Source organism: Sinocyclocheilus rhinocerous, unplaced genomic scaffold, assembly GCF_001515625.1.
Source record: "Sinocyclocheilus rhinocerous isolate Xijiao unplaced genomic scaffold, SAMN03320098_v1.1 scaffold8, whole genome shotgun sequence".
Taxonomy (NCBI): domain Eukaryota; kingdom Metazoa; phylum Chordata; class Actinopteri; order Cypriniformes; family Cyprinidae; genus Sinocyclocheilus; species Sinocyclocheilus rhinocerous.
In genome coordinates, this window is record NW_015666800.1 from 40,896 (window position 1) to 65,059 (window position 24,164).

A 24,164-nucleotide genomic window follows, 5' to 3' on the forward strand; every position below is an offset into this window, starting at 1 on the left:
GAGAGGCCGAGCAGGCGACGCGAGGAACAGTATTAAGAACCGCTGTTTTAGAACAAATCGCGATTCATATATGAACAGATTTTTACGTGCACCCCTAGTTTTCTCTTCCTCTTCTCTAAAGCAGCGCAGCATGGCCCCGCCCCCTTTGCTGCCTTTTCCCGAGGGCGGGGTTTATCTGGGTTTGTGATGTCACGAACCCGGGAAGTAACTTGTTGTAGTCCCTACCAGCCGTTTTTGTAGGCATTAAACTGCCAGAATTTTAAAAGACGACATCTCCGTTTGCATTGAACTTTCAGCTTAGTAACTTTGCAGATATTGTTTATGCTCAAACAGCAACATTACACACTAACATTAAAAAAGTGAAATCGCAATCAACCACCCCTTTAAAACGGTTTCAATCAGTTTAATTTGTTTTCTTTCCTTAAGAAAAGTACTGAATGCAGTAAAACTGAACACACTTTATTAAAAAAAAAAAAAATTGTTTTATCTTAAAAATCCAGCACTATGTGTAATAAAAAAGACCAATATCATTAGATTTAACTCAACATAAACACGCAAACCTCACACTAGTATGCTGTTAACCAGCCTTTTTTTTTTTTTTTTACCAAGTCCTGTAAGTACAGGCAAGGAAAATTGTACATCCTTGACACGTTTTATTCTTCCCCTCCTTCTATTTGTTCATCTAACCATTCATCAAACAACAGACAGAATGAGCTCAGAGTGGAGATGAGAGGTAACCAAACCAATGATCACAGGAGGGGTTGAAGGAATGGATGGAGGCAATGAAAGCAATGCAGAGACGTCAGGTCTCTTTAAATCAGAGTCGGACCAAAGAACTCAGTGGACTGAAAACACACGCTCACAAACAGACACGTCCTCGTGACACGCAAGGGAACCATGTGTCAGCATACGGGCAGATGAGAGTTAATCCCTGATCAGTGAAACGAAGATGGAGTAATTGGGGAACAGGAATGCATTATTAACAAGTGAGTATCAGGCCCAATAAGAGGAACTCCGCTCTGTGATTAACCAATCAGAAATGGTTGATAAGACAGTATGGAAACTAACAGCTGTAATGCTGGTGAGCCATTTTATTAGCTCTGAAAGAGGGACAGAAAGAAAAAGAGAGAAAGAGGGGAAAAGAGAGGCTCTTTTCCAAAATCTAGTGATCAAAACCATTTTAAGCCATTATAGGCACACTTCCAACATGAAAGCTGCTCCAAAAGGTAGGCTGAATGATTATATAGATTGAACAATCCTATTAGTTTAATAAAATAAAAATTAATTGCAATACATTTTTCAGATAACATGATTAATATCAAACTTGCTTAAATCTTAAATGTATTATTTTATTTAAAGTTAAAATGCATATTAAAATATCAAGCCTTGTTTTTAAATATTAAGATTAATTAAATATTATTTTTTTTATTTAACACAGTTAATTCACTTAACTAACTGTACAATGCAGTAAAACGGAATAATAAATAAATAAATAAATAAAATAAACCTTAGTTTAATAAAAAAACAGTAGTATATTAGTAGCATTAAGTAATATATATTAAGTAAAATAATTAAAATATATTATACTATTATCAAAATAATCTTTTTTTTTATTCACAATTTTTTTAAGTAAAGAAAACATGAAACTGAATTAAACTTTAAATATTATATTATATTATATTATATTATATTATATTATATTATATTATATTATATTTAGTTATATTTAGTTTTATGGATTCACTGTTTTTAAGCGAAGAAAACATGAAATTGAATTAAACTTTACATATAAAATAAAATTATAAAAGAGTTAACTGCATTAAAGTAAGATTATTTAACAATTATGTTGCCTTCTAAAATAACTTCATTTGGCCAAATTGTAAGACGAGAGAATGCGGCAATCACAAAATGCACTGCGACAAACTTTTTGGGAAAAACTTCATTCAAGACTGCAGACAAGTCAAGAAAAATGTTTATTATATGTATATTTAATACCAAAAAGTACTGATACAAATTGTATCTAATCCAAATATTTGATTTGAGTCGAAGTGCTAAGAAGTTAGTCAGTAGTCACTTCTTTAGTTGATAGACAACAAGGCAGCTGACTAGGTTTTGGAACAGAGCTAGAGAGAGAGAGACAGAGATTGTTTAAGACAAGAAGATAAAGCTATAACAAAACAAACTGCCCTGATGCTACATCAGACTGTGGGCCGCAAGCAACACTCTGAGGGAAGACTTTAGTGCATGTTTGTATGTGTGATTGACTGAGTGTTGATTTATGTGAAGATTAGGGGAGAAAGGGATATCTGTTTACCTGGTCCAAGGTAGAGTACCTTGACTTGAGCGTGATGACCTCATCCAGGTGAGCCCTGAACTCTCTCCGTGAGGCCTGGAGGAAGCCACAGGACAGTAACTCACCTGATACAGCCTTCCCCGTCAACAAACACGCACACACTTCACAATATACACTGTCACAAACACACACTCTAAGAATCATCTAACACTGATAAGAATAATATGAGGGGGAATCAAGCGAAGTCATAACAGCAAAATAATCCCACTACTACTACGCAACCAAAGAGGAGCAAAGCAGCTGCAGCGTGTCTCTGTGTGTTACGCTGGTCTTTCATCGGATTTCTAAAAACAAAGGAGGTTTCCGTGGATAATGAGCACTTAAAGCTCATTTCTATAACCCCTCCAACTTTGTGAAACTGGAAGTGTTGTAGAAAAGTAGCATTTTATGAGAGACAAAAGTCTTTAGTCTCGAGGAACAAGAGTGCATTTGGTGGTTATTAAAGCTGCCATAAGCAATTTAGCCATCATGTTAACTTCCGCCACCATCACCCATCCCTTCAAACACTCTCTCCCAAAAGCCACCCTCCAAGGGTGAATCTGATTTCACATTTCACAAACATGTCTTCAAACCTAACTCAAAAATTAAAAAAAAAAAAATCATAAAATTTTTTTTTTTTTAAATAAATAAAAATTCTCGTTACCGCAATGTAAAAAAAACAAAAAAAAACAGAATTTTCGTTACTGTAATGTGAAAAACAAAGATATATTATTTAAATGGTATTACATTATCTATAAAAGTTGTAAAATTAACAGTATTTATGAATCATCATAGCATTTATTGGCTTTAATATATGAAATAAATAAAATAAAGTTTTAAAGACTATTACAGTAATGAGAATCAGCTGAGAATAACAGGAAATACAAAAAACAATAATAACAAAATAATAATAACTATATTATTATTACTATTATTATATAAACTTTTTCTATTTGGTGTTGAGCTGGAGTATTTCAAAATATTGCTTACAGCAGCTTTAAATGTTTTTATCAATTATGAAAAAAACTGCACATATGATGTTTTGCATTTAACGAATTATTGATTCTGTGTCACTTCATCCTTATTAAGGAAAGAAAAGTTCAGAATTCATGAGAAACTAATGAATTGAAGGACACACACAAACACACACTCGAACACACAAAACAAACTACAAGGCTTTTTTGGGGGGTAAATAAATGAACCGATGAGACAGACTTGCTTCACAGGGATGAGTTGTGCACATGTGAGGTATGTGTGAGCAATGATTGGCCGAGTCTCTGAGAGGGGCGTGGTTAGTCGCAGGGTGATGGACGGCGCTGTGTAAAACATGCTGTACCTCTGTGACACTATAAGTGGATGAACAGGAGGTGAGCCGGGCCTGGTGCAGGGAGAGAGGGAACAGGGAAGAGGAGGGTTAACACTGCAGCCACAAGCAGGGGAAACACATACAAACAGCATTCCCGTCATTATAGCGGATCACTGGCAAGTGCTGGCCAAAACAGGGAGAGAATACATTCAGGACACCAGGACGCAGCAAGACCACTGCCAGTTTGACAGGACACAACTGCACAAGTTTTTCAAGACCTCCAGAGAGAGATTCTTTTCAATCAGAAACATGCAAAAAAAAAAAAGTTACAGTGATCGCTCACTCCAAAAATTTTTTAATTCTGTCATTATTTACTCAATTGCATGTCATTCCAAACTTGTATAACTTTCTTTCTTTCGTAGAAGACAAAAGAAGAAATGTTGAAGAATGTGATGGCTACTCTTTTCCATATTATGAAAGAGAATTAGGATGTAGTTTGTGGAGCTACAAAATGAGCAGGAAAAAAAATAACAAACCAAAACAATACAATGCGGGTCCCAAAAAGCCATGGCAATGTTTTAATAATTTTGTTTGCATGAATTGACCACATTAAATCTCTGCATGTCATGTGCAGGGCTCCGTACAAAAAAAAATAAACACTGGACATGTTTTCATTTGATAATCCATTCGACTGCAAACAAGGACAGTGGAGGTCCAATGGAGGGATTTTCAGTAAATGACAACAATTTTGTTCTATTACATTTACATTTAGTCATTTAGCAGACGCTTTTATCCAAAGCGACTTACAAATGAGGACAATAAAAGCAGTCAAAGCTAACAAAAGAGCAATAATGAGCCTAACTGGATGGTGAAATTTTGAAAATTAATCACATAAAACTATTGTATCGCTTTAGAAGACTTGGAACATAACATAAATCCATACGGACCACTTAAATTATAATTTTACTGTGCTTTTGGTCATTTTAGAGCTTGACAACCCAGATTCCAATTTACTTACTATCAATTTACTACATGCAAAATGGACAGTATATTCTGCAGCATTTCTCCTGTTGTGTTACATTGATAGAAATAAGTCATGTGGGTTTTGAACAATAAGAGGGTGAATAAATGATGGGAGATTTTTTTTTTTGTATGAACTATCCCTTTAACACCTACATTTATATTTTGAAAGAGGACAAACAATGGAAAACAGGATTTTCCTTGTTTAATCTACCCCACTGACACTACACAAAGCTTCCTCTCTCCATTTAGAGCAACTAAACTGCTACAAAAAGGTCATTCAGAAATCGCCATGGTTACGACATCACAACCATGAGCACATTAACATATAATGTGCATTCTGGAACTCAACCCTCTCTGATGAACAACAGTGTGAATTAGGCTGGTATATATCCCATGCACTTAGCTATTCATAACACAAGTCAATTAAATATAGAACTCTTTTAGTATTAATTACAGTAACAAAAACAGCCTGTTTAATCTTGACTGTTTTTGGTGCAAAAACATCAACTTACATTATAAGTAAAACTTTCAAACGCTTTAATAGACTGCTAATGTTGCGGTATGTATCAATACATGTATATGTGAATAAACATGGTTTATATTAACAGATCCTAAAGAATGGCCATGAGATACAGGATGGATTGATGTGTAATTATGAAGATCTAAACCAATGTAAATGGACACACACAACTGGACAAACACACACTTTGTAGAACTAGAATTAGTCAAGACTATAATACACCACTATTTGTCCTTGATGTCTTCCACCTGCCTTTAACCTCACAGAACCATACACACACACACACATACACACATTAACAAAAAATTTAATGCAGAGGCACTGCCAGATACAATATGTATCTCTTCCACAACTGTCACACAGCTGTCAGATTCAATGACAGTGCTGTGTAGTAATCGCCACAGCAAGCATAAGGGCCTGTTCTCCCCTTCACCTGATCTTCAATCTCCTCTCCATTCATCAGTCGAACAGAGAGAGGAGGTGGGGGTGGTGTGGGCTCAGGGGCAAAGGGTCATCGGAACGTCAATGTGCATTTATTACACTTCCAGTCATGGTAAGCCTGGGGTATGTCTCTCAAACTAATACACGCAATCTAAACATGTTTGCAGTGTGTACCTACAGTGGGGCCCTGATCAGAGAGGGGATCCAACCATGGGGGCCCCGAGTCAATGTGATGTTCTGGGGGCCTGGAAACCCTATAGCGGCGCCCCTGGTAGCATATTTAAGTAATTTATGTGTCGTACTTTTTCTTTCTGATTATTCATAAGGAATGTCTGCCCCATTTTCACTTAGTATGATGCAAGTTACACAAAAGCATACAACATTCACAGAACTTTAAAAATGTCTGGGGAAAAAGTTTGGAAACAAATAACAAAACAAAAACATAAAACAAAATAAAAAAACAAAATCCAAACAAACAAGCAAAAAAGAAAAGAAAACAAAAAAACATAAAACATTATTAAGTAGAACGCAAAAAAAAAAAAAAAACTAAACTAAGAACAAAACAAAGCAAAACATTATTAACTAGACTGCAGGTATTTTCCCACTATGTTTGTATGCAACAAACCAACATAAAACTATTAAAGGAATCATTCACCCAAAAATAAAAATTCTGTCATCATTTACTCACCCTAAAGTTGTTCAAAACCTGTATGAATTTCTTTCAGCTGTTGAACACAGAAAATAGTTTTGAAGAATGCTGGTAACCAAACAGTTGACGGTGGCCACTGACTTCCATAATATGGAAAGAAAAATACTAGAGACGCACCGATCGATCGGCCAGGGATCGGAATCGGCCGATTTTCCTCATGATCGGCCCGGATCGGTGATCGGTCGGTCAGTCTCACTTCTTTCCGATTTCGAGCCGATCCGTTTTGTTACCAGCGGCACAGGCAATAACATCAGCCGCGCATTCTCGCTCTCTTCTCTCCGATGACCCCTTCTCTCTCACACACGTCTCATTCGCTCCGGTTAAATAGTGCTTGTATTACGCATTATTTTAATCATTTAGGTTTCGCGCTTACACCAAACACACGCGCACCACCACTGATCTAAATTAGTGGAGCGCACAATCCGCACTCAGTCTCAAACTGCTTGTGAGCCACAAATACCAAAATGATTGGAACATTAAATAGTTGAGAAAGTAAACGCATGTTGTGTAACAGTATAGTGGGTCCGTGGATAAACTCTTAAAGGTACCGCAGTCCAATATTTATGCTGCTGTCTGTTGTCTTAAAGAACAAAAGACAAAGAAAATAATACGTTTTATAACTTTAATGGTAAGCATTAATCTGTATTTAATTTTTACAATGAAGACTACAGAAATTATAGTAATCAAATGTAAAATAACACTGGATCAAATGTAAAATAACACATCCAGTGTTATTTTACATTTGATTACTTTAATTTCTGTAGTATTTCTTACCTGAATAAAAACTTACTTAACCTGAAAAACTTAGTTTCATAGCTCTCTTTATTCTATTGCATTTATTTGTGCTGATGTTTGCAATTTTTTTATTTGTTCTTATTTTATTGCTGACTTTTTACTTGTGTTTTTTAATGAAAATAAAACTTTGCGTTGAAGAAAAGTAGATTTTTGTTTGTATATGCTGTCAATTATAGTTATTAGAAAGAAAATCGGAATCGGCAAAAATCGGTATCAGCAGGTCACACTAACGAAAAATCGGAAATCGGAATCGGCCAAGAAAATTGCAATCGGTGCATCTCTAATAAAGATGAGACATGCATGATTTTACTCAACTAAGGCTCAGTGGAAAATGTGCCTGGGGTGACTTTTCTGCAAATTAATATTACATTGCACATTTCGTGACATTTTCAGAGTGAAATGTCCAGTGAGTGGCGCTAAAAGCTCCTTCATAAACAGATGCAGAAACATTTTAAGAAAATCGGAATTGGCAAAAATCGGTATCGGCAGATCACACTAACAAAAAAAACGGAAATCAGAATCGGCCAAGAAAAATGCAATCGGTGCATCTCTAAAAAATACTATGGAAGTCAATGGCTACTGTCAACTGTTTGGTTACACGCATTCTTCAAAATATCTTCTTTTGTGATAAGCAGAAGAAAAAAACTCATACAAGTTTGGAACAAGTGGAGAGTGAATGACTTTTAATTTTTGGGTGAACTATCCCTTTAAAAGTCATAATCAACCATAATCGACGTTATTTTTACCCTAAATATCCTGAATTGTTTAGTATCCGAATAGAAAAAAAAATGGACCTGGCCCCCAAAAACAAACAGACAAACAAAAACAACTGCAGTATGATATTTCCTTCTATTAACGAATGTGTTAATAGAGAAACACTGTAGGTGTAAGATGTGACTGTAATTTAGTATAAAAACAGTTGTTTAATTACGGTTTCTTTTTTTGTCTCCTCCGTATCTGTCCATTTGCTGAAAGCCCCTCCAGGCGGTATCCTTAGCCAACCCTACCCCGCAAGCACACACCAGTTAAACACACCACACACTCGCCTCAGTGAACACACAACACACACACTGTCCCTCCGAGCATCCACACAACTCCAGCCACTGAAGCATAGACTGAAGCATCATTCTGCTTTCTTATCTTGTCTTATTATTTATCAAACACATGGTGGGAATCACCAGTGATCAAGTGGTATGATCCTATCATGATACCAGTGTCACAAAGCGCTATATACAGCTGTTTTTATCATATGTGACACTGTGGGTCACTCTACAGTAAATGTTGCAAACTACATCAAATGCAAAAACATAACAATCTAGAATAGAATAGAATAGAAAAGAATAGAATAGAATAGAATAGAGAACTATAGAGAACAACCAAGTAATGTAATTTAATTCAGACACATTATAATTTTAGTTGAAATAGCCACAACCTGGAATACTAAACCATATGATTTCTCTAGCGATCATCCTTATTCAATTAATCTTTTCCACAGGTCAAATTAAATGAACTATTTAGCTAGTGCTGATATGTGCTTTGAGGCTAAGTACTTGACATGCCACAAAGGATATTGTTGTTATTATTGAAATGACTGTATTAATTATTAAAATATTACATTGACCACATCTGTTAGAAATCTTAAAGCTGCAGTCCTGGATTGCTCAAAATATTCCAGCTGTGCTAAAATACATAATATAGGTACAGCATCTAAAAATTAAGATCTATTAATTTGTTTACATGTCAGACACTAAATATTCTAGCAGAGAGATGCCATGTTTTGAGAAAAAAAAACAAAAAAACATTTTATATTATTAAATTATACTACATTATATTATAATTTATATTCATAAAATGTCTGTTATAAAACTACTCGTATCTCTATATAAAACTGCACTGTGTAAAACAGCAGAGAGATGGCATGTTTTGCTTAATAATAAAAATATAAAATCTGAAATGTTATTATATATTATATTATATTATATTATATTATATTTCAATTTGAGCAATTACGTTGTATTGGTACTATATTATCTAATTCATGAAAATGTATGTGTTTCACATATGCCAGACTTAATATTCTAGGCATGTTTTGCTGAATAAATTAACTTTTTATTATATTATATTATTTTATAATGTAGTTTTTTATATCAATTAAAGCCATTACATTGTATTGAAATTATATTATAGAATACATGAAATGTCTGTTGTAAAACTCCTGAGAACATTGTATCCCCATAATGAAAATTTGAAAGTGTGTAAAATAACACAGATCCCCCTCTACACAAACACACACTTTGGACACGAGCGCACATGCACAACACACAAAAGTGCACTTGCACAACATGCAACATGCAAAATAAGCTACAGAATGAGACAAACGTGAATGCACAAGTCATAAACAAAACATCATGATTCTCCCTGTAACAACCACATCTCCAAACAGTGGCACCTAATGGAGCCTCCATTCAGAAAAGCCACAGTAACGTGTCCTGTACCACTACATTAGACCACTGCAGCTGTTATGAAACCAAGTGGCTGCTCCGTACGTGTAGATCATGCACCCTGAAATCCTCCTGCCCCACCGATCCCCCCTGGAGTCAATCTGGAGCCCTACCGACCTACACCCCTCATGCACACACATCCAAAACAGACACATGTAGAACAAAACAGAGTGACGCATCAGAGTGGAGAAAGACGGCGCTTACCATGCTTTATCCCGACACACAGAAGAATGCCCATGCACACACTGACATGCACACACACACTACACGCATGAAGCCAGAGAGAGTGTAGGAGGGGAGAAAGAGGTGGAGTGAGACAGCATGCAAAGCGGAGGATGAGTAAAAACCACTGGGATCTAAATTTGGAGGAAGTGCAACCACAGATTTGAGGGATAAACGGCGTAACGGGGTTGACGGCTATGTGTTTTCTGAAATCAGATCGGCTCAGGCAAAGCATCTGGAGTGGGTTAAGAGAGGGAGAGAGAGAGTGTAGAAACGTATTATGCATTATTATCTCTGCATTTAGCGCGCATGGAGAGCTCACAGCCAAACAGTGTCTTATGTAACAGCTGGACGTTGTGCTGAGGGAATGCAGTGCGCATGTGTGTGTGTGTGTGTGTGTGTGTGTTGCCTCTGGTCATCTTGGATGATGTATGCTAGGGAATGGTTTTTAATCACACTCTCTTTTTACACTGCAAACAAATCCAATTTTGTTTCACATGCGATATTTGGGCCTGATTGTTATTTTGATGAAATGTGATTCGTTTGTTCAGACGGTCAAGATTTAGTATTTAGCATCATTTTAGCGTTAGCATGATTTTAAAAGTCTTTCTCATAGAACAAGCTGTCCGCATGGAAAGAGAGGAAGAAAAACTGGAATTTAGCCTCTACCACGCCATTTTGCTGACCAGAACATAAGTGACATTTTACGCATTCATGCATATATTTGTCCAGAACTGCTGATTCGTTCTCTAAATAGTGAGCATCACATAGTTTGTTATGTAAGAGTGAACAAAAATGTATTTAGATACAGTTCCAGACAATATTGCGCACATTATGTATGACGTTACACACATTATAGTTAAAAAAAATTTGGGGTTGGGAAAAAAAATATATATATATATATATATTTTTAAATGTCTCTTATTCTCACCAAGGCCATTTAAAAGTACCATTACCATTTAAGTTTTCTGTTTAATACATTAATTTTAAAATGTAATTTATTTATTTGTATTCATTTACTCCAGTCTTCAGTGTCTCATGAACCTTTAGATATCATTCTAATATACCGATTTGGTGCTGAAGAAACATTTCTTCTTAACAATGTTGTACACAGCTGCTTAATATTTTTTTGTGGAAAACTTTTTTTTTTTTTTTACATCGACATGAAATCTAATCTGACAGTTCAGATTTTTGATTTATTTATTTATGTATTTATTTATTTTTATTTTATCATTTTTTTCAGACAACAAGAAAACTAATTGCAACAAAGCCTAAGAACACTCTCCCATCTCTCCTTTATGTTAATTTACTGACTCTTTCTCCGCTAAGGCCACTTCCACTGGTGTTCACAGGTGAAGCATTGGCCCCTAAAGCCCCGTTCACACTACAAGCGACACGCAACAGCAAAGCGACACAATCCCATTAAAATTTAATTTAGATTTAGATTATATTTAGTCTTTTGCCTCCAAAATGTTTGTACTTAGCGGCAAGAAACCTGATTCGCTGTTAAGGCAACCAGTATTGAGAATGCCCACTAGCAACCTCATCGCCAGCCCCTGTCGACAAAAGTCGCTGCTAGTGTGAACGGGGCTTAAGCCCCTAACTAACACTTGATTGGCACCTCAAGTGCCTATCTTGGAAAATTACTAGTTATGGGAATTCAAATCCAGTATGTATTGTATACACAGTATATGCATTTCCCATACAGTTTAACTGCAAGATTTAAATAGCTTTAATTTTTTTTTAAACAAGGTAGCGAACGATCTTTTCTAAGATTGAGTTATGACATTTGGATTTAAAAAATTACAGTTAAATGTATTTTTTTTAAAAATGAAAAAAGAAAAAAAATAGATGCATGGATGAATCGTTTACAATAAGATCTATATCATGCATTAAGAAAACATATTTTCATTTCAACTTTAAAATGCCATTTTCAAGAGCATATAAATTTGGCTCTTTTTATGTGGGCCCCACCACAGTGTCTCACACACACACACGCACAATATTCTACACATTTGTGAACCTGCAATGCCTATTTTTTTCAGATCTGTGAATTCCCAGATGCTCAATGTGATATGTGCACCGCTCAACAGCGCACACACACACACACACACACACACACAAATACACACATCTCAGCATGTTCTTTACTGTATGTAGCCTCTAACTGTTAAGTGCCACCCGACACCCTTGTTTAGCAACTAAAGCCAAACTGCCAGACACTTGTCAAAAAACAGCAGTCAGCAGAATTAAAACCCAGCCTGAGGTCAAAGCTGAAGCTTAGAGCACTTTGCTGGAATTCCGCTTATCACAGGCGTTTCACATACATCCGAAAAAAGAAACGATAAAAAGAGGGCTAAACATTTCCATTATATACTTAAAGTACTCTGCGGTATCAACTTTCCAAAGTCTGACACAAAGACATACAAAAACTCTGATCTGTTAAAGGAAAACAGTTGTAATACACACTGTGTTCACTAGAGGGAGACAAAAAAGCACCACTAATCACTTATTCGCAGCGTGTTGACAGATTTCACACACACACACACACACACACACACACATATGACGTGTGCACTCACCGTCTCATGAACTAAACGGGCGCACGATTGGCCCTGCGCACTTAATGTGTTCTTTTGGCTTTGTTTTTGTCTGTCAATGGTGTCCACAAAAGTGTAGGGTGTCACGCCTGTCATTTTGTGATTCAAACTGTACTATTAAACAGTCTAAAATGGATTCTGTCACCAAAGTGCGCAAAGACAGAGGATGCCATTTTTGACACGGTCAGCATCGTCAGGGCCACAACAGGAAAAACACGCATTTATACCATGACATTCCCCCCCCCCCAAGAGGAAACAATTGAGAAAGAGTTGAAATCGAAGTATCTTACTGTCACACACTCAACAACAACATGTAACTTGTTATAAACAGCACAAAAGAATGACTCTGTTCAGTAAACAACTCGGTGGGCTATACCAACAGCACTTTTCAGTCAAAAGTTGAGATGAAAGTGTATGTATGACAATGTATGAAGTGACTAAATACTAAATGGCTGACAGAATGTGAGTAAACGAACTGTTGCAAAAGGAACACCCAAAACAGCTCCTGAACACCTTAAAGAAAATAATGAATTAATGTTATGAATTAAAAGGCCCTCACAGTGTTCATTTAATCACCAATGGATCTATAACAACAAACTGTTAAATGCTACTGGAAGAAAATCAAAATGGCCAAACTTAAAATTCAGCCAGTGAAGAGTTCCCGCCTCTCCTCTCACACGACCCAATGAGCAGAGTCACTGCTGTCTGGAATGCAAAGCAGTGTGTCAAGCAGCCAATGAGGTGGCAGCAGATGAGGATCCAGCCATGGAGGATACGGAGTGCATGATGGAAAAGAAAGCTGAGGGGAAAAGGAATGGTGTGAATAAAGGGGAAAGGGGTGGAGTCTTACTTTGGGGGTGGGGCAGGAGGCAGTGGAGAGGCGGGACTGCTGAGCACAAGGAGACTCCGAGGGCGTGGAGCTGAGAGAGGCGGTGTCCCGCGGCAACACCTGCACGCCTCGTGAAATGATGGACTCTGGTATCTGTTAATAGAAGACAGGGACAGTCAAATTCAGTTAAGAACTGGCAATATTCAGTATTTTTACTTACAGTGCCGTTCAAAAGATTGGAGTCAGTAAGAGTGTTTTTTTCTAAGAAATGTATACCTTTATTTAGCAAGAATACATTAAAAGCTCAAAAGTAACAGTAAATGCATTTATGTTACAAAAGATTTCATTTCATTTCAAATAAATGCTGTACTTTTGAACGTTGCATTCTTCAAAGAATCCTCAAAAAATATATCACTGTTCCCACAAAAATATTAAGCAGTACAACGGTTTTCTACATTGATAATAATAAGAAATGTTTCTTAAGCATTAAATCAGCATATTAGAATGATTTCTGAAGGATCTTGTGACACTGAAGACTGGAGTAATCGTCATCACAGGAATAAATTACATTTTAAAATGTTTTAAAATAGAAAACAATTTTCAAATTGCAATAATATTTCACAATAATTCATATTTACTGCAAAAAATGCGCTGTTACTTTAATTCATCACTTGCAGCGCAGCAAAAATAGACTCGGTGTGGAAACAATCTCTGCTCTGCTGCAGACGCACCACTCCTGGAACGCACTGCCGGACCGCAGCCGTGTGCAGTGTGTGAACGCTTTATTAATCCGTTAACATGAGCGCGGAAAAAATACGCACCACATTCGCACTGCAAACGGAGTAATGTGAACCTGGCATTATGTGTGTGCGCTGCGAGTGCGAGTGTGCATGAGTGCACGGTCTCCAGGAGAGCGCGCGAGCGCTGAATGGTTAAACACTGGCAAGAATTAAAAAGTAATGCAATTTATAAACTTTAGTGACGATGTGACACTGCCTCGATAGTGCAAGTGACAATTCTACCCGCGCCAGACAGAGACTGAGACGGTGCCGCTGCATGTCGTGCCAACCTTCTCACGGCAGGTGCGTCATCAGCTTGAGATCGTTTTTTTGAGATCGGCCTTTTTAGAGACCGCCGATCAATCATCCCAAAGCGATTATCGGCCGATAGTGATCGGTAGCCGATCAATCGGAGCACCCCTAATATTTACATTTAGAACTCTCAAAGGTACAACAGCATCAAAGAGGGGGGTGGTAAATAATCATGTAACAATACATTAACCTTGACTAACATGGACTTTTGCCTACTACAGAAGCAGTACAGCCCACACGATGTCGACAGAAAGTATCAATGAACCTCCACAGACAAATATTTGAAACACCATTATCTATACAGAGTGATATTTGTTACTGTATTCAGACTGAGACTCGCTACCTTTGATCCAGCAGGCGAGTCTTCGTGCAGTAACAAACTGCAGCTACGCTGTCTGGGAGAACTGTGGTGGGAATAAGCGGGAGTCTGATGTGCAGAAAGGTGAATAGCGCAGGGATCTTCCACAAGAACGCTGGGGCTTAACGGAGCACTAATTAACACTGAGGCTAAATCAAGGCCTCACAGGAAAGAGCAGCTCCACAAGCGCTTTAATTACCCAGCACAGAAGCTAACCCTGCACTAATAATAGCACTCGACTCAACCTCTGTCTTCCCCTGAGACTCGAGCTACGAGCGCTCCCTGTGGAGAGCACAGTAATGCCAACCTGCGTGACCCCATTATAATTACTATATAAAGACAGCTAATACAGGATATATACTCAATCCTCTGGTATCAGGGGAAAAAAACTTTACAAGACCTGGCATGGCTGAACAACAAGACAAATATTGCTTGCTAGAGAATAAACTGATACAACGCACAATAGAAAGCTATAGAAAGAAAGTAAGTCTTGCTCGTCCGTGTTGTGGGTGGTTGCCAGGGTGTTACTTACTGGCAAAGTCAAACAAAACTAGACCTGGAGGTGCCAAGTCTATGATATTTTGGCCACTATATATATATATATATATATAGCTTTAAAGTATAATCATTTTGTGTAACATTCAGAATAATGAAGATTATGATTTTATTTTTCTTTAAATGAAATTTTACATTTTTAGACGCAAAGACGCGTTCTGTGTGAACGGCCCCTATAGGATTTTTTTCCTGTTTTATTTTCAAGCAATAGTAATAGTGGTGCAGCAAATCAAACAATAATAACTTGCGATGACATTTAATTTCTCTGATTGGTTGGTTTTGAAACTGGATGTTCAAAAGGGCCAATGGAATGGCAGGAGAGGTGAATGTGGATGGAAAAGTGGGTGTGGCTTACCGTATCGCTGCAGGAGCAGGTGAAATGGGAGGGAATGGAGGTAGAAGGGATGAAGCCACTCAAGGGCTGCCCACCTTTCGCCATGACAACGGCATGACTGGGATGAGACATCATGCTCTGATGATGAACATGAGATGCATAAACATGACAAGAGATTTAACACGTGCACACACAAAACACTAAAGATGATTTAATGGAACATCAAGGGCAAGAGACAATGAAAGAGAGCCTTAAAGGGGCAGAGTGTTATTTTTTCAATGTCAAAATACTTTCTCCTATTCCAGTTTAGTTTGGGAAACATGAAATCACATGGAATTACATTACTACTACTATTATTATTATTATTATTATTATTATTATTATTATTATTAATAATGACGCTCACCTTAGCAGCAATGGCAGCTGCTATGATGTGAGAGGAGCCACTGTCCTCTGTGGACGCCACACCACTGTCCTTCTTCTCCTCGTCCTCTTCCTCACACTGCACACCCTTGTCTTCTGTCTGCTTGTGTGGGCTGGTGGTGGGTGGAGGGGAGAGGGGTGGTGGAGGGGACGGCAGGTCCTCTAGAGCGTCGTGTACCTCCTTCACCTTCACTATGGCATCCCGCAGCAGGTCGATGGCGTGCGGCAGAGCAGGCAGGATGAACTGGAAGCACTCCTGAGAAAAGACAGAGATGCAGATGAAAGAATGAAGCGGTGAAACGATCTTTTAGACATGCTCAAGCTCAATTCTACAGAGACAAAATCATGACAAGCTCAGAGAAAATTATGTTTATATTTATTATGAGTATCACATTGTTAGCTTAGTAACATGCTGCCTTAAATGGCAGTTACTACTAGGCAGTAGGCAGCTTTTTTATTTATGGAAAAGAGCCAGTAAAGGCCCGTTCACACCAAGAACGATAACTATAAAGATAACTACTGTATAAAGATAACTACTGTATATTAGCGTCCACACCAGCGGACGATATCATCTGTTTATTCCAAGCACACACTCGTCTGCCGCTTTAAATTCTCGAGTTCGTTATAGCAGGATTGATTCTGATTGGCTGTCAATGTTTTTATCATTCATCAGCTGAAAAAAATTGTTCTGAAAATGATTCCAACGATATCGTTTCTCTGTGCCTTTATCGTTATAGCTGTGGTGTGGACTCTGCTATGCTTTAATATTTAGAAAGATTTTTAGAACTATATCTTTATCGTTATCGTCCTTCCTTGGTGTGAACAGGCCTTAACTCTCAGTAACAAAACAAAACAAAACATCAAAAAAGCAAATAGCATATATTAATAATTTACATAAATAAATACACTTAGATAAATAAAATTACTAGAATATAAAATTTAGATGAATAGAATTAAGATTAAAAATGCTAATTTGCTAAAATAAATGATTTCATCCTGTTATTATTATTATCTGTATTTATGTTCTACTGTTAGTGTTATCTGTATGCACCAAGGGTCTGAGAGTAACGCAATTTCAATTCTCTGTGTGTATGTGCTGTACATGTGGAAGAATTGACAAAGCAGACTTGACTTGACTTATTATTTTGTGTGATGCAGTATAATGAATAAAATATAATTTTAACAATTACAAAAATAACATTTCATGATATAATGAAATTACATGATGTTAAATACAAATGTTAAAAATTACATTATTTTTAAAATTATATGTTATTAAAAAAAACAGCACACAAGCTAACATAAATGCCTGACTGAAGTAGTATTTTTATCCATTTTATACAATATTTAACACATTCTGGTGCTTAAATAATATCTAATCTGAGCTAATCCTTCAAGATTTGAACAGTGGAATTACAAAAAAACGAATGAATCTGTTGTATCTCAACATTCGCTAGTTCCTAAAGCTTCGAGTGTACCGTTTAGCTGTAATGTTTACTGCGTAAATCCCTCTTGTTCTCCTCCAATGTAACAGGCCACTATCTATCCGAATTCCTTAATAGGATGGCATACAGGCCAACCTATTGACACTAACTTAATGGAATTTCTAATACAGTTGAACATCCTCCATTTTGAGGGGCTGAAGTCCGATAAGGACACGCCGTGTGAACTTAACACAGGAGGCCAAACTCGACTGCTCTTAAACTGCATTTCTTAAGTACTTCTGACAAGAGACATTAATAATAATGAAGGAAAAGACAGCACAGCAGCGGGGATGGAGACCGGTCCAGGGAGGGTTGATGCGGTGGAGTGTTCCCCCCCGCAGGTCTGATGTGGTTGCATCTCTCCGTTTTGGTGACTCAGAGTTAAAACGAAGATTAATGTGTGGAGACATCAGCAGTCCATAGGCTACTTCATGTCCTCTTGGTGCATGTAGGGGTGGTCTATTTTTATCTTCCTGGTGCAAGGTGAGGCACATGTGTGTGCGCTGACCCTCCAGATCAGAGCATGCTGCTCTGTAGAAATAATGGCACCTGAGCTCAAAGAAAGAGTGATGGGCAACTCAGACATGCTGACCAGACAGGAACATGCCAATATGTGATGTGAAGCCACATCACTGTAAAAGCAGATGGACACATTTCATGTCCAGTTTCCTCGAGACAACAGTAGAAATTCCTACAATGTAGCCCTTTTTCAGAGCTAAGACATTACAAAACAACTGGACACCAACACAGTGCCCTAACTGTGCTTGACTTCATAAAGCAAAGCAAAAGACATTTTTTTGGTTGCTTGGTTTCTATTTTGTGTGCTCAACAGATCAAAGAGCAATGCATCTAATGAACATAATTTAAGATGTACCATTGATGTGTGTTCCAAACTAAAACATACAGGTGTTTCTTCAACTTCGGGCAACTTTTTGGCTTTTTGTCACATTAAAGCAGTTTTGGAAACTTCTTACATTTTTTACAACAAAAAAAAGAAACAAAAATTCATCATAAAAACATAAATGATAATGATAATCTAAATAAAGAGGGAAAATAATCTTACACTTTTATAATTTAGTATGAAAATTATTTCTATTGACTTTTTCAAAGATTGCTACTGTCCCACTTTTTGATTTGAAGCAAAAAAAATTGTTTTTAGAAAATCAGGCAAAAAGACAAAAATAAAAGACTATGTACTTGACAGCTTTAAAGAGGAAAAGAACAAAAATCCCAAAAAGCATTACGAATGGCAATCAAATTACAAACATAAATATAGAAACAATTTAAGTTGTTTATTTCAAAATATGCATACTGTATATAACTGAGAGCATTGAGAGACTGACTATTACGTCATTCACAGTGTTTCATGGGAGTGGGCACTAAAGTGTTGTTTTGCCATGATTTTCTCACCACAATTCTTTTATTGGTGGAGATTTTTCTTTTGTAATCACGGATAATGTCATTTTTAACCTGGAATTCTGCTGTTAAACACGATTATTTATAAAATAAGTTGAAATAATGTGAACTAATGACTTTAACAAAAGCATATACCATTTTTAACAACGAAGACAGTAGGTCTGTCTTTAAAAGTTTTTAAGTTAAAATCCCCTATGGAGAAAATAAATGGGATTTTTACTTCCACTACCTGATTGTTGAACTTAAAAAATCGTTCAATTAAAAAATTGAAATATGAGACATGGGAAATATGGGAGAAAACAAAAATCAAAGTAAATATTGTGTAATTTCCAATTAAGCTATAATTTTGTCAAATTAAATTGGGAAAATGTGATATACTGGTGTGTACTTAAGATACATAAAATGCTAGCTACATCAGCTAAATTTAAGCAAGACAAAAGGGTCGACCATTATATTCATTTATTTATTTGTCACAAAATTCTGCTTAACCCAGTGCATCGTTATAGATATGGTAGAAATATTCAGGACTTTCAGAAAGTGCCCAAGGTTAAAGAAACACCCATTATGTCTATTTTAGCAATTCATAGCCCTTTGACAATTGTGTTTGTGTGTTTCCAGGTGACATTCTAGTGCAAACTGAAACACTGGGAACACACATCCCATTTTCTCAGATGTGCTGAGGTCTGTGGTACTTCCCCATTTCGTATTCACTCAGTATTTACTTAAAGGTGACATATTATGCCCCTTTTTACAATATGTAATATAAGTCTCTGGTGTCCCCAGAATGAGTCTGTGAAGTTTCAGCTCAAAATACTCCACAGATTATTTATTATACTAATTTTAAAAATGCCTATTTTGAGTGGAAGCAGAAACACGCTGTTTTTCGGGCCTGTGTCTTTAAATGCAAATGAGCTGCTGCTCCCCGCCCCCTTTTCCAGAATAGAGCTGCGCCATTACAGCTCGTATCTGCTAAAAAACATCTGTTTTGGTTCTGATTATCATGTTTATCGCGCTGAAATCATCATGTTTTGCTCAAACTTTCGCCATGGCATTAGAACTGGTACACCGTTGTCGCTTGCAAAAACACAATAACGGCGCCATTGGCGTAAACTTACAGATTAAGGGGCGGTAATATTATAATGAGATCCCTTTGCCACGTCACCAAGTGAGCAAAATCAAACGCGCTCGTTTTCTCAGACGCTTGCAGAAAAAGGCTTACCAAAACAAAGTGACTGGGTTAATCTTTTTCACGTTTCATTGGTTGGTAGATGCACTGGGGACCTGATTATAGCACTTAAAACCTGGAAAAGTCAGATTTTCATGATATGTCACCTTTAAATGTTAACAATCTGCCTGTTTCAAAACTCTCACTGAAAACAGCAGCGATCTAAAGGTTTTGCAGAATCTCTGTGGATCAGAGTCTCCCAAACCTGTGGCATTGTGACCTGGGTCTGTCTTCTTTTTAAAAGCAAGAAGGGCAAACTCAGTCCAGAAGCAGTCGCTGTCATACAGGAGGAGCCGTGGCTGTGAGGAGGCTGCTTTAATAGGACGTGGATGTGGGATGGAGGGATGCTTTTATTTAGGAAGGGAGTGCTGTAGCTGAGCTGGACCGAGCATAAAGGGGTTCTTCAAAGTTTAATCCCCTTATCGGCTCGGCTTCTGGACTTCAAAGCAGCAGTGACAGCGAAGTGCTCCTTGGCTGGGGCTGATGGGTAATGGAGATTAATACCACAGCCCTATCAGCAGAGCTCCACGGGAAGGAGCTGTAATAGGATTGGCCACAATGTTAACACGGTAAACGAGGGTGAACGTATATGTGAGAGGTGAAGGAAGGGGAGGGGCGTGTCCTCATGTTAAACTTATTGTCATTGTTTATTCATCCTCATGTTGTTCTAAAATATGAGTTTTTCCATGGAACAGAAAAATATTTTTTATTTGATTTAATCAGGGCATTTATCATTTGGGTGTGCAAAAAAATCCTGAAATATGTATTTATATTTATACTGTAATTTATATGTAATAAGAATTTTATAATTAGAATTATAAATTAAATAAAAAATTTAATAAAAAATCTCTTTTGTTTCATGTAAATATATATATATATATATATATATATATATATACTATATATATACATCATTCTAATTATTTAAATTATAATTTGCTTAATTCATAAATGACAGAGTAGAGATAAATAAAAATGTATAAACAATATAAGAAAATTCATATGTGTGTGTGTGTGTGAGAGTGAGAGTGAGAAAAAAAATTCTGGTGACTATATACATATGATATACTTTGTGGTAAGTTCAGAATAATTGAAGACGAGGAAATGATCAGAATATATAAGCACCATTAGACAGACACACACACACACACATAGACAAACAGCTTACCTGTGAGCCCTTCTTGCTCCCGGGTAAATTAATGATGAGGGTTTTGCCTCTGATTCCACATACGGGTCTACAGGAAGGAGATGATTAGTATTTAATCCAATTAGTATTCAAAACACATCTTTTACTCTTGTGCATTTGAGAGTGACAGGCAGAGCAAAGGAGTGAGATGAGAGGACATGTCTGTGCATGTGCATTCACCTGGACAGCATGCCGAGTGGCGTGACATTTAGGGAGCCCATGAGCATTGCTAGGGCCATCCCTGGAGCTTCACGCTCGATCACCTCTCTGGTGGCCTGCTGATGGGTAATGGAGATTAATACCACAGCCCTATCAGCAGAGCTCCACGGGAAGGAGCTGTAATAGGATTGGCCACAATGTTAACACGGTAAACGAGGGTGAACGTATATGTGAGAGGTGAAGGAAGGGGAGGGGCGTGTCCTCATGTTAAACTTATTGTCATTGTTTATTCATCCTCATGTTGTTCTAAAATATGAGTTTTTCCATGGAACAGAAAAATATTTTTTATTTGATTTAATCAGGGCATTTATCATTTGGGTGTGCAAAAAAATCCTGAAATATGTATTTATATTTATACTGTAATTTATATGTAATAAGAATTTTATAATTAGAATTATCATTGCTAGGGCCATCCCTGGAGCTTCACGCTCGATCACCTCTCTGGTGGCCTGCAGACGAGACAACACACACATATATAAGCAACAACAGGTGCATAAACCATCAATCTTATCTTTTATGGATGTCAAAAGTACCAGTACCAATCGATAATAAGAGGAAAAAGGCAGTCTTTCTACAGTACAGATTTAGTACATGAGTGCTGTCTGACTGGCAGGATTCTGTTTCATTTTTTTTTTAGTTTAGTTTTTTTTAGTTTTTAAACTTTCTTTAGACGGTGGTACACAAAAGATACTACTTTGAGAAATGAGGATGAGAATTATGACCATTTTCACTTCCAGGTAACCCTATCCCTTTAAGACTGTAATGTAAACTGTAAAAACTTTAAGACAAAATGTAAAAACAAAACCACAAAACATAAGGACCCTGCTTAACATAATTTTTCATGATTTGTCCTCATGCATGCTAACAGGCTAAGCTAATTCATCGATTAGAGCCAATTGTTCTTCACAGCAGTGGCATTAGCACAATACTCATGACATAAGCACAGCCCCGTCACTGAGATTTTTCATTACAAACACATTTCCAGTGGGCCTTCTACTCTTCCATCTGAAATCCCCGTTCACTGAACCCTTCCCAGCATCCCCTGGGACACGCGTCCCTCCACCTCCACCGTCCCATCCCGGTGGAACACACACACACCCGCACACAGTCATATTCAAACAAACACATTCAAGAACACACGCAAAGTCAGAAGAAAAGTGCGCAGCAGGGAGGGGATTTTTCTCCGATGTGACGCACTGTGCCCTTGAATTGAATGACACTTCAAACACTCACATTAGTAAAAAGGAGGCTTATGTGTGTGTGTGTGTGTGTGTGTGTGTGTGTTTTTTTTTTGCAAATATGGCTTATTCTGAAGCAATATTCATCTTTAGCATTAGCTATATTAGAAATAATTTTCTATTTTAGTAACATTTTTTAAACCATTTTTAAAATGTCGTTTAATCCTGTAATGAAAAGCTGAATTTTTCCACAGCCATTACTTCAGTCTTCAGTGTCACACGATCCCTCAGAAAACATTCAAATATGCTGATTTGGTGCTCAAGTGACATTTTTTTTAATTATTATTATTAATGTTGAAAACAGTTGTGCTGCTTAATATTTTTGAGGAAATTTAGATTTTTTTTTCAGGATTCTTTGATGAAGATAAAATTCAAAAGAACAGCATTTATTTGAAATGGAAATTTTGTAACTTGTAACATAAAGATAAATGTCCTTACTGTCACTTTTGATAAATTTAATCCGTCCTTGCTGAATATTAGAATGAATTTCTTTCCAAAAAAAACTTACTGACCCCAAACAGTAATGTATATAATATTTATTCATAATATATAAAATGACTCTGTATATATAAATATATAAAAAAGTCACTGTAAACACATTTTCCAAGAACTGTTTGTCATCAACCAAACAGCATGCATGTGAATGGAAAAATAAATTGTATGCAAACATACACAATGCACAAAAATAAAAACCACAATTTCTCTCTCACTCACAGTCAGACTCAGAAAACAAGAACGCATGGGGGTGGGGGCAGAAACACACACTCACATGGACACAAACACAAACAGGTGGGCTCCCATGTACCTCAGGCGTGACATCACGGGGTGCAAAACCCGTTCCACCGGTGGTCAGGATCAAGTTGAGCTCCTTCTCATCGCACCAGTCCACCAGCGTCTCCTTTGATGCACACAAACACACAGAATATCACCATAAAATGTTCAGCAGTAATTTTGTATAGTGCAGAAAGGTACATTTGCGTGTGTGTGTTTGTGCACCATATGAGCAGTCGCCCTCAATCTAGTGATGCAACATCACATCAGCTATTTCGGGCATATAGTCTGGCCTGATAAATCAAATATCAAATTTTATAAACTGCTGTTACCAGCAAAAAATATCATGTACAGTGGCTCCAAAAAGTATATGCACATGTAAGTCGTTGCATCATTGCAGCAATAGACTTTTAACCAACTAGTCCACCTAGGTGATTTTTAGTGGATGTATGAAGTTCATCAGAGAAACCACATGTTCATTAACTATGAACATGATCCACTAATATTTGTTATATCATTTTAAAACCTCACAGCATTCTTAACTATTGTTTTGGTTTAAAAAGTGTGCTTGTGTTTTCTTTTGCAA

General features: G+C 37.0%; 1 protein-coding gene across 1 annotated transcript in view; it reads right to left on the minus strand.

The window, feature by feature from the left end:
• LOC107733155 (gephyrin-like) overlaps window positions 1-24,164 on the minus strand; it is a 100,491-nt gene that overhangs the window by 26,219 nt on the left and 50,108 nt on the right. Inside the window, exons 4-11 of the mRNA XM_016544684.1 lie at window positions 23,613-23,705; window positions 21,531-21,625; window positions 21,333-21,399; window positions 16,023-16,295; window positions 15,638-15,754; window positions 13,300-13,431; window positions 3,669-3,710; window positions 2,315-2,389 (exon numbers count right to left, since the gene is read on the minus strand). Of these exons, the coding sequence (XP_016400170.1) occupies window positions 2,315-2,389; window positions 3,669-3,710; window positions 13,300-13,431; window positions 15,638-15,754; window positions 16,023-16,295; window positions 21,333-21,399; window positions 21,531-21,625; window positions 23,613-23,705 (894 nt within the window). The remainder of the gene's footprint in view (window positions 1-2,314; window positions 2,390-3,668; window positions 3,711-13,299; window positions 13,432-15,637; window positions 15,755-16,022; window positions 16,296-21,332; window positions 21,400-21,530; window positions 21,626-23,612; window positions 23,706-24,164) is intronic.